Source organism: Hyperolius riggenbachi, chromosome 6 (assembly GCF_040937935.1).
Source record: "Hyperolius riggenbachi isolate aHypRig1 chromosome 6, aHypRig1.pri, whole genome shotgun sequence".
NCBI classification, from domain to species: domain Eukaryota; kingdom Metazoa; phylum Chordata; class Amphibia; order Anura; family Hyperoliidae; genus Hyperolius; species Hyperolius riggenbachi.
Genome location: NC_090651.1, coordinates 333,502,148 through 333,514,248, shown reverse-complemented (window position 1 = coordinate 333,514,248; position 12,101 = coordinate 333,502,148). Strand labels below are relative to the sequence as shown.

Here is a 12,101-nt window from a genome sequence, read left to right as displayed (position 1 = left end):
TGTGAGCCAGGGCTGAGGAATGTGTAGTAGATAGCAGCTCAGTTACAGTCAGGCTGGTTTGATTCTTTCCATTAACAGATAGAGTGCCCGCTGGGACTTGTGTGGGACTTTGCTTTTTGTTGTTGGCAGAGTGTCAGCGGCTCTGTGTACAGGCCTCTGCGTGAGAACTGGCTCTCACTCATCATCCAACCCCCCCTCCTCCAACCAACCTCGTGTCCAGACTGGCTTCCAACTCAGAACACGCCTCTCCCAGGCTGCAACGCTTGTAAGAACCAGCGGGACCCTCGGCTTCTAACAAACTGATACTCTGCAGTTCCAGCTAACACACCCTATTTAAAGGGATGATCCCATCACATGGGAAAAGCCTGTGCTAAAGCAAAGGTGTCTCAAAATGAATGCAAAACCTGACTGCTACTGCCCTGTTACCGCTCCAAGCAGTTGTTGTCTTGTTTCCACCCAACATGATACAGCTGCTGTCCTGTCTCCACTCGGAAACATGCAGCTGCTGTCCTAGTTCCACTTTCACTCATAGGAAATTCATTGTCAGACTACAGGCCTGCCTGGTAGAGACTGCTGCTGTCGTACTATCAGACCATAAACTGGTTCCCAGGAAGCCACCACAATCACAATAAGGCCTACAGGGGCAAAACTACAAAACCTGTCCCCTCCCAGCTACACTTTGATATTGCCCCCCTCAAATGTTCCAATTTTTTCCCTTGGCTCCCTTTGGTGACCCTCACAACCTGGGGGTCTATCTGGCAAGGGTCATAAAACAACTGTGGCCGTCATGATCTTCACACCCATAACAAGTGTAGCCACAAAAACACCTGATCTGAAGGATGGACACCTGTATCAAGGGGAGTGAAGTAGCAGTTGGGGCCCCCCTGCAGTCAAAAGGGCCTGCTCCCCTATAGTTATACCCCCGAATACGATTGCTTATGAATTAGATGACAGCTCACTCCATATCACACTGGGGACGTCCAGCAGAAAGAGATCATTTGTGTGTAGTGAAACTTGTTTTGGAGTGCACTAGTGTGCTAAAGTGCAGCAGGCTACAATTTACCTTCATGCTCACTTCTGGTTTCTGCATTGCTCTTCTGGAGGCCACTAATGTAAATAAACAGAGTCTATACTTCTGTAGGCCACAGCTGCCCAAATAGTAATGCTTGAGCGTTTTAGTTGGTTACATTGCACTGTGGCATGAGTGTAGGGGTGTGCGGCTAGGCATTCATAACCAGGACGTTCAGATCTGTATGATAAATGTGGTTTGCCAGGGGTAACAACCTGTAGGATTGCTTTAGAGCCCCTCTAGCCATTTTCAAAATTTCCCACCGAGCTTGTTCCATTTATCCCCACACTGTTTATGTTGACCGGAGAGGAGGCATGGCTTTTATAGCCACAGACCTCCATCCTGGATGGGGACGTGGATTCTCCAAGCGGTGTTTGTGTGGAGGGGGGGCCCTGATGTGGGTAAGATGCAGAGGTTTCTGGGTTTCAGCACATGGGGAAAGGGAAAAAAAGAGGAGTTACATATCTAATTGGAACCCCATTGGCTTGCATGAACCCCATGCCCCATTGCATTGGCTACATGGCTGTATGGTGAAGACAAATGATTCCATAGATCACAGGTTTCAAGCAAGGCCGGCGGGCCGAATGTAGCCCTCCTCGCCATTTTATATGGCCCTCCAGAGCTTTAAATAAGCATCTGGGTCAGGTAAATACTGCGCTACTCTGCAGAAGTGGGGAAGCTGGCCCTTCATGTTTGCTATAGTTATACCACTTAGTTTGACACTGTTCAATCAATTTTAAATCTTATTAAACAATTTGTCCCACAACTTATACTAGGTTTGAGATTTTGGCCCCTTGCGTGACCAAGTTTGATACCCCTGTCATATATTACGGACAGGTGTTGATCAGCCATATAGTTTTTATATGGCATCAAGCAGTACAAGGCTAGGATGGTAAAGGTGCATGCAATCTTTGATGAGGTTTGTGCAATCTTTGATGAAGCTTGTGCTGAATTCTAATCAAGATGGTGGAGCGGTGGAAGACTGTGCTGCCACAAGTAATCTGAAGTTTGCAAAACTGAGCCACTACTAGCCAATGTATACAAAGCTGTAGAGTTAGGGCAGTGAGCGGAGAGCCACTTTAGTAGAGAAAACAGGCGCTGTTTGCAGTGTGCAGACAGGAATAACTCTAATGAACGCAATTTCCTTCACACGACACCTGAACAGACACCTCCTCTATGAGAACTGCGAGATTGTCTTCACACTTCCAGGCACACACACACGAGTCACATTCACAGCTCAAGGTCGAAAGAGAAAGACTGGAAAAATATGAAGACGAGTGAAACCCAGGAATGCCAAGAGATTGCAGGGAGTAGACAGGGAGGGAGACGTGGGACATGATAACAAGGGATCTGTCAAGAGGGCTTGTCTCCACTAAAGAGGTTCCCATCCAGTGCTGGAGGCAGCTGCTGGGATATTCCTGGGGTAGGGATATCAGTATGAATCATACTGCAGGAGCCTGAGTCATATACAGAGAGGTCCTGAAGAAGGATATGCAAATTAGTACCCCTGCTAAGAGTGTCAGGAGGAAGTCCCGCCCCTTTGGTCTTTTAAATGTGACCGGTTCCGATCCGGATCAGAACCGTACGGTTCCGATCCGGATCCGATCCGGTCAGGTCATCCGGTCCGTTTGGCAGAGAAACGCAAGTGTGAACGGGGCCATACAGCTCTATAAATGTACTCTGTAAAGTGCTGCAGTAAATGTCAGTGCTATATAAATGAAATATGCATTAATACATATATTCTAAGCATCAATACGGCACAGCCAAAGAGCTATGTTACAGCTTGCATTATTCTCCTTCATAGACTGCCAGGAATGCCAGAGGAACCTCGGGAGAACAACTGGGAGCCAATCAGGTGGCCTCTGGTCACATGTTCACTGTGAGATCCAATCACTGTGATCAGCTACACAGGATACTGTATCTGTGCGCCGCAGATACAATGTACCAGTTACATAACACACTACACATTCCTTCTTTATTTAACCCCTTGTTCCCAATACTTTCTATTCCTTTTAGAGCATGAACACTTCTTTTTTCCCTCAGAGTTGGGGCTTGGGTGGCAGCCAATATTTACTTTGGCTCACAGGCGCTATGCTGGCAAAGTGTTTATATGTCTGTTTCCCGAAAAGGTACCATGGAATCCATGAAAATGCAATATAAATCCCCACCTGGTGCTGCAGCATTCTAAATAAATGAAGGCGTTAATTTCAGATGTGAGAGGAAGGCCCAGGCACAGGTGCGATCTCTGCATCCCCTACTGCACACCAGCACATTTATTGGTGAATGAATAGAAAATAATGAATGTAAAAGAAAGCTGCAGAATGAAAACTATTTGTAGCCTCAGATCACAGGTTGCAATCTCCTCCCTGCTGACAGCATAAAGCAGAGGTCCCCAAACATTTTGGGTCGAGGGCCGGGTTAACATATGTCAGACTGCTGGGGGGCCAGAGTATACATAAGATGATGTAGAAGTCTTTGTGGGCCAGACAGCGAAGCATACCCAGGTAACAACCTGCAGCCCAATCGGGCAACAGTATCACCTGATGTGGAATTTGATTGGAAACCAGCGACTTACTGCTTTTCTGGCTTCATTATATATGCAGACCACCAATATTTAAAGATGTAGCTGACTGCGGCTATAATACATTTTGTGTGGGGGGCCGGTAAAAAAGCCTCAGGGGGCCACATTCGGCCCACGGGCCTTAGTTTGAGGACCACTGGCATAAAGCCTGGTACACGTCTTCAATTTTGACTGGGCCAATTTTACCACTTCCATGCAATGCATCTGTGAGAGCTACACAATCTGTTCATAGTATTCAAAATCTTTTGAATCATCTTCCAGTCTGAACCCAGCACCCAGCAGTGTCATGAGAGGCAGGGGGAGGAGTCAACTACTTCCAGTCCATAGGAAGGTGTGGCTTCAGCGGGGTGGGCAGTCCACCTCCCCCCTCTGCTGCTTAGGACACTGCAAAAGGCTGGGGTTGAAAATCGGAGGTGAGGAGCGAGAGTATCAAATGCAAAGAGACCAGAAACAAACAAAAAAAAAACACACAAAATCTGGTGTAGTAGTTAATTAATACACTCAAACCAGTAAAATATATTAAAAAAAAAATAAAAAAAAACGTTTAAGTGTTTTTCAACAGTACAATACACTTTGGCTCTCCTGTTCTAATGCTGGGTACACATATACAAGGCATGTCGCTCAGCGGGGATCAGGACCGACACTGTACAGACATGTCACTAGCCTGCAGCATGCTGTACTGATGATCATAGTCCAATTTTATACCAGTTTAAAACATACTCAAGTAAATGTACACTCATACCTCCCAACTTTTTGAGATAAGAAAGAGGGATACTTTAAGACACGCCCTTGCCACACCCCTCACCATGCATATCACAAATAATGCAGACTCTAAAGATGTAGTTTTATCACTAGGCCTTTTTATCATCATTAGTTTTTCTTCATTTTAACATTTGAAAAAATTGATGAGAATAAAGTTTAGAATCAGTTGAACACAATTTTCTTTAGAAGATATTCAGTATAGATATATTAACACAGATCTGTACCTCAATCCTGAAAGAGGGACAAATAAGGAAGAAAGACAGGGGGATTTGGTACCCAAAGAGGGACTGTCTCTCCAAAAAGAGGGACTGTCTCTCCAAAAAGAGGGACAGTTGGGAGCTCTGGTACACGAAGGGTCCGTTTCCACTAGCATTCAAAATGCGAAGCGATCGCCGCATTGCCTCGCATGTACTTCCGGTTGTCTTCCGTACAACCAGATGCGGCTTCTTGTCACCGGCTATGGGGACTCGGATGCATGCTGCGGAAAACTGCAGCGTGCTATCCATAATGTCCCCCGCGTCGTATCATGCCGGGTCACGTAGGTAAATTCACATCAATGGAAAGTACTCCAATGACGTAAATTGGTTGCAGTTTCCTTGCGTTGCGATGCAGAGCGGTTTCCGCATAGCAACGTGTCTAGTGGAAACCGGCCCTAAGGGCCTGAGCCCACTGATGCAGTTGTATCCGCTTCTATCCGCTTTTCAGCATCTCTAACATTGAAGTGTAACTGAAAAGCGGACACAACTACATCAGTGGGCTCAGGCCCTTACACTTAACGGTATGTTTGCCAGAGATGATTAATAACTCACAAAACTCCTCTGATGTTCCACAAGAACTGTGAAACCACCATCACACTGCCGAGCTCAAAGGGAAGATACACAAAACACAGATGATTCTCTCAGGAAACTACCCAGTCAAAGTGTACCTGTCATTTTATGCCATGAACTAATAGAAACAGACTTGATTCGCTACACATCAGCGATGTACCTTAACAACCGTTCCAATACAAACACCAGCAGTCATAACAAAGAATGATATAGGTCAAAAAGCAAACTTTAATTGGTTCATCCAGTGAGTCACTGCTCTAGAACAAACTCAGGAGAAAAAGTTAGCAAACTCACCAGTCACAGCTCTATCATCAGCTGAGAAAGGTCTGCGTAAGCCTGATAGCCGAGGTTGAGGATCCCAGGTGGGTCTCCAGTATTCAGGCTCTCAGTTTAAATATTTACACATTTATTATTAACGTAATTTTTAAGCCCTGATCGAAGAGGGACTCCAATCAAAACGTTTTACTTAACAGGAAACCTTTTAAGAAAATTGGATAGCATCATAAGTTTCTGTGTAATTAAAAGATAGGTCTACTTATAACATGAAAGCCACCTGTTCATACATTCATGGCAGTCCAGCCCTAGAAGTCTGTCAGGTCCCTCACTGTCATTCCACTGCCTTCCATGGTGCCACTGTCTCCTCCAAAAGATCCACAACCATAGCTGTGGCTGTGTTTACTGCATATTCACGGCCACATGCCCCTCTTGACTGCACTACTGTGGCCAGGAGCATTCTTGTGCAGTTTAAGTTCTTGTAAACTGCACAAGTGCAGAACGCTCCCAGCCACTGGAAGGCAATCAAGAGAGGTGTGTGGCACATGTGCCCGTGCATGCGCAGTAGCTACGACCACAGCTGTGGTCCAGGATCATTCGAAGGGGACAGCGGCACCCTCAAGGGCATTGAAAGTACAGCGAGGGTCCTGAAACACTGCTAAGGGTTCGAAGAATTCCCTGGTAAATAAATATTAACTCCACTCCCACTATGGATATCCTTTAAAAATGCATGTCATGCTGAACTTTCTGCATCAGCAGTTTCACCTGGGACAAGCATGTAGCCAGTGGAGTCAGATCACCTGATCTGCATACTAATAAATTATCAGCAACATGAGGTGAGCATGGCAGCCAGGGAAGTGGCATTCTCAAATGTGAGTTAATGATATCATACATATTCCTTTAAAGCGGATGTCTCGCCCAGGAATAAGATTTTGCATACATCATTAGCAGGCAACAGTGCTTGTCACTGCTCAGCTTAGAAGCCATCACTTTTCTCAACTTCTAAAACGAAAAAAAAGCCTAAATTACTTCTGGATGAAAAAAAAAAGCCTAAATTACTTCTGGATGAGCTCCTGTGCAGGTCATTTTTACCTACAAAAATGCATGCTGGGAGATTTAGATCAACTGAGGCTAAAAGTAGCCCCGGCGGTATCTGCTACTCTGTACTCCTGGCAAGATATTATATTTAACATAACTCTGAAGTAAACTTGGTAAAAGGAAACCGAGATTATGATTAGTAAAGTGCAAAATCAGAGTCTACCATCAGTGAGGACTTCTGTATAAGTCAACCATGTGATGGGCGACTGCACTCAACAGGAAAGTGTTGGAGTTCAGCTCACTTTAAAGGCGAACTGAAGCAATTGGGATATGGAGGCTGCCATATTTATTTCCTTTGAAACCGTACCAGTTGCCTGGCTATCCTGCTGATCCTCTGCCTCTAATTCATTTAGCCATAGGCCCTGAACAACCATGCAAATCAGATGTTTCTGACAAGATTAACTGCATGCTTGTTTCAGGTGTGTGATTCACACACTACTGCAGCCAAATAGATCAGAAGGGCTGCAAGGCAACTAGTATCATTTAAAAGGAAATACTCATGACAGCCTTCATATTCTCCTCACATCAATTGTCCTTTAATCCTAGTTCAATCTGCCCCAACCACAGTAACTGCTCAGACTTTACACATGTAGTTTTCACTGTAACCTCTGATTAGTTGTGTGTTAATAAACACTCACCTACCCTGGTAATTGTCTTCATAACCACGGAGAGCACACAAGCAAGGGAAGCTGGGATTGCTTGCTTTCTGACTGGTCTGGGTAGAGTAGGGACTCTTGTCTTCCCTGGCAGTATGATTATTTCTGGACCTTAGGGTCTTTTCAGCACATTTCAGACCTTAAAATTCAGGAAAGAATCATGCCGCCAGAAAGCCAGCAGCAGCCCCAGCGTTCACTCACCTCCCTGGGCTCCAGCGCTGCAATTTTCCCTCCGTCCTCCGGATGGCGCTGTAACTCTGTAGTGAGATCACTGATGGCGATCTCACCAGAGTGATTCAGAGTCTCGAGGACAGGAAGGAGAACGGCTACCAACGTCTGGATCCCCCGGGAGGTGGGTAAAAATCTCCCACTGCACGCTATACTCTGCATAGAGCTCCCGGCGGCTAGCCTCCCATTAGGGAGGTTAATGCCAGAGAAAGGGTCTAGTATGGAATGCTTCTGCATGAAAACTATTTTGGAAGCGAATATCCTCCATTAATGCAACAAAATTTGCATTTAGCATTAAAAATGTGTTGTTACCATGAAACTTGAGTCCCAGCTTGTTGTGTCTGCATGCAGAGGGTTGATGATGGTTTGTATGTAACCGTTGAGAAGAGATGTGCAACAAAGAATGGCAAGTGAATATCAAACTCAAGATACAACCTTTTCCACTCTTTACAAACATTTTAACTCAAATCCCTATAATACAGCAGAGTCCCTGTTATCCTGAACTCAGTCAACCAGACGTCTCAACCAACTGACATGCCTGAGGGATAAACGGGGACTTTGTTTTGGGCTGGTTTGCAGGCTTGGAAAAATACTTAACCCGCCTCCAGCGATGTCCAGCAGCCCTCCTGCAGCACCTAGAGGGCTCCTAGTTGCTTCCAAAGTCCGTGCATGGCTCCCTACCTGTCACGTGACCCGATACAGATCAGGTGACACGCTGACTTCTGTGCACCGAGGGAGCCGGAAAGCCACTAGGAGCCCTCTAGGTGCTGCAGGAAGGCTTCTAGACATCGATGAAGGCTCGTTAATTATTTTTTTTTGGGGGGGGGGGGGTTCACCGGTTTCTCAAGCAGATGTATCCGGCATCAGCCGATCCCCGCTGGTGCCGGATACTCAGGACTGTATTATGGTGAATAAGAAACTGCCTTCAAGCTAAAAACATAGTGGAAGGTGGAGATGAAAGTTGGCTTCACCATTGGTTACTACCAACCACTTGTTCTTGTAGTAAAAAGTATGAAACACGTACCTAAGCCAAAACTAGAGAACAAGTATATTAACCTTACTGGCTAATCTGGACCAATGCGTTCATTGTTAATGCTTTGACAAGTGAAGATACTTAGACGTCTTGGACATATTTATGCCTTCAGGCGATTGCCCCCTTAATCACAAGAGGCATATAAAACTTTGAATGATCAAACTGTAAAACCATTCCTTACCTGTGCCAGGTCTTCCCATGATGATCTCCTTTTTGGGCGCAGGGTGGCTGCTGTAGTCATTGGGCACAATCACCGGCAGCAGAGCGGCTGGGGATGGATGGAACGCCACAGGCTGGAATGGAGATGAAACGCTAAACACGGATGGAAGGTGATCTGTTGGGCCCGATGACGTGCAGATAGTAGATTCAGTGCTTGTTGGCCCAGTGGGCAAAGAACGTGCCACGTTTTGCATCTGATTGGCATTGATGGGTACTGGGATCTGTAGTTGTGTCTTGGAAGGATGCTCCTTGGTGCAGATTTTAACCATGCGTCGGGGGCTACCTGCTCCTGCTCCAGTAATACTACGGGATCCATCTGCAGGCTTTTCAACAAATTTTGAGGGAAGGGGAACATCTGGGTTTCGTACTATAACAGGAGAGTCTCTCTGCACTGCAGGAACCCTACGGACCGTGGGGTTAGGATCGGAGGTCAGGCCAGCTGGGGGTGACAGGAGTAGGGATGGTGAGGCCTCTTGGGATCGGGAGAAAAGAGTAGCAGGGGACACAGATCTAAATCCTGCAGGAGTAGAAGGGGTTGGGGTGTGAGAGACAGAGTCCACCCCCGAGTCCAAGCTGTCACTTTTTTGAAAGTCGGCGGTAGAGCTGGCACTGCCGTGATGGGAATCTGGCTTTCTCTTGCTTGGGCTCATGGGCACTGTGAAGGTAAGATTGGTCTGGAATGAGGGTATGATGCCTGCCGACTGCCTTTCTCGGTGGTGAGAGTGGTGTAGCATCTCAGGAGTTAACACTGATTGTCCTTTGGGGGTGCTCGCACTTAAATGTCGACTCCGTTGTGCACGCTGAATTACAGGAGAAGCATTGATGGGGCTGAAATTGGCTGGCCTAAAAAAGAGCGGAGAAGGTGATGCAGATGGTGTTGGGGAGAAAGGTGACTGGTTAGAAACCGGGGAGAAAGATGGGGTTCCCGAGCGAGAACTGCCCAAGGACACCAGCATATTGGCAGCTTCGCACTCGTCAAAGTCAAACCGAGACAAATCTGTGGGAGCTACGAGACGTGGACGGGAGTCGGTGCGTATGCTGCTTACTTCACTGTCCCGAGACGTATCATCCCATTCAAACTCGGCACTCCCCTCTCTCCCACCCCGACCTTCAGACATGCTCTCCATTTCCTTGGTTCGCATGGACAAGTGCCTGGAACAGTAACCTCTTCTTTGGGATTCTTTCATGCAGCCATCTCGAGAACATAATCTTCTCCATTGCTTTCCATTAAACTTCTTACGAATCCCATTAGGGGTGCAAACTACATCTCCCTTCTTGTACTTCTGCTGAGCCGCCGTCAATGGCGTTCGGGACCGTGATCCTGGAGTGCTGCATTTATCTAATGACACACTGCTACAGCTGCTCCGACTTCCAGCATCCGGGCTGAGTAATGGGGATGGCTGCTCTGGCATTCGCCCCATTATCATTCCATAGGCGGGTGATTTTGGTGGAGAAAGGATACAATGTTGCACAGATGCCAATTTCTCCTCACTCGCTGGCATGCTAAAGCTGATCTTAGACACCTCAGCATCCTCAAGGTGCTTAGGTTCTGAGCCACGTGGAGATGCAGGCATCTCAGATGGGCCACCTGATTGCTGCTCTGAAGGATGACCTGCTGAATATCGACTCACTGGCTGAAGTGGCTTTTCCTCTACTGCGCGAGGAACCACCAAAAATGGTTCCTTGAACCTAGAGAAGCGCACAAGTCGAATGCTGTTGTGAGGAACCCAGCCATAATCATGCTCTCTCCGGTTTGCGCTCTGCCGAAAGCAAACCTTGTAAGACAGTGGATTCTGAACTATCTCTACTACTGTCCCCTCTCTGAAAGTTGTGCTGTCAGGTCCCACACAGGCACACACTGCTGAACCAACCTCAACTTCACCTGGTGTAGGGATCTGGTCTAGAAGTACTTGCTCCTGCATGATGTTCAGGAATGTAATTGCCTGTGCTCCAGGAAACAGAACTCCAAGTTCATGACTCCTATTTTTGGGACTCTGTTTTACCTGGCATAGGTAGAAGGCGTCTTCCTTTCGTGCCAGGACTCTCTGGGGCTGCTGATAGCCTCGAATGTCAATCTCAGACCAGGATGCTGCTGGCGCCTCTAGCTCAGCCTGGACCTTCTCTGACTCTTCTTCCAAGTCTGCAGAATGCTCACTGGCCGTATCAGTAGAAGAAGACCGAACGGAAGGAATATCCTCAGTTTCCATAGCAGGAGCTACAGGCTGCTCTGATGTAGGTTCCTGCGGTAAAGAGGGCCCTTCACTGCTACTAGAAGAATCCTCTTGCGAGCCTTGGCCCTCCACGTATTTTCTCTTGGGAGCTTTACACTTAAAAGTGGCAGTTTTCCTACTTGATGGCATTTCCCAGCGGGGCGTATCATACACTATTTTACTCATCGCTTGGGTGTTGCTGGTAGTTTCCATGCAAACCTGAGATTGCTCTGCTTGTGTTTCAGTTTCCATTACTTGCTGTGGCGTTTGTCTTGAGAGGTCTTGTTCTTGAACTCGTGCACTTGCCATCTCTGCTGTTGCCGGTTCAACTTTTACCTGCATCCTTCTTGCCCCTACATAGGCCAGGTGATGCCCCGAGCCTTCGTCCGCTTCCTCAGACGTCTCTTCCTCTGCTGCCTCTTCCTCCTGATCCTCTTCCTCCTGCCTGCCTTCCTCCACTTTTCTCTTCTGTTTCTTACTGCGGGTGGAGCTTGAGACTTTACTGTTACCTGGGCCTGGAGATTTCTTTACCGGTTTCATCTTCGGGCTTTCTCTCTTAGAAGGATGGCACCTGTGGTAACGGCAAGGAGAAAAGACGTGCAGTCATTAGTAAAAGACCAGAATAAAGAAGAGAAATAGGACAGAAGAATGATGTCACTGCAAACAGTATGATGAAGCGACTATTTACAACAGAGAACTCCAGCATGTGTCAAAAAGGATCTACACATTTTTAAAGTGGACCTGAACTCAGAACTCCTTTCTGCTCTAAAAGATACACAACATAATAACCTTCAAACAAAAAAAAAAAATGTATTTGTTACAGCTGATACAAATCCTAAAATAAATCTGCACGGTTTTTACTTCTTGATTCATGGAAGCAGACATATCGTTTACAGTCTGTGCTTTTAAAATGGACTTATCTGCCATAGGCAATCATGTGACACAGGGGATGATCAAATTACAACTAGTGATTAGACACAAATGAAGGGGAATTACACAGGATAAACTGTCTAAATACATACAGGGTGCATTTCTCTATGTTTTCTGTCCCGTGCAAGAGTTCAAGTCCATTTTAAGTCATTGAAGTTAACCTTTAAATGACAATATCTTTTACTTGGACAACTATAGACCTTCAGGTGGTATTT

The 12,101-nt window shown here is 46.5% G+C and overlaps 1 protein-coding gene across 5 annotated transcripts in view; it reads right to left on the bottom strand.

Annotated features, from left to right (window-relative positions):
• CIC (capicua transcriptional repressor) overlaps window positions 1-12,101 on the bottom strand; it is a 276,377-nt gene that overhangs the window by 195,868 nt on the left and 68,408 nt on the right. For all 5 annotated transcript variants that reach the window (XM_068241499.1, XM_068241497.1, XM_068241500.1 and 2 more), the window contains exon 2: window positions 8,709-11,527. In XM_068241499.1, the coding sequence (XP_068097600.1) occupies window positions 8,709-11,496 (2,788 nt within the window). In that variant the 5' untranslated portion in view covers window positions 11,497-11,527. The remainder of the gene's footprint in view (window positions 1-8,708; window positions 11,528-12,101) is intronic.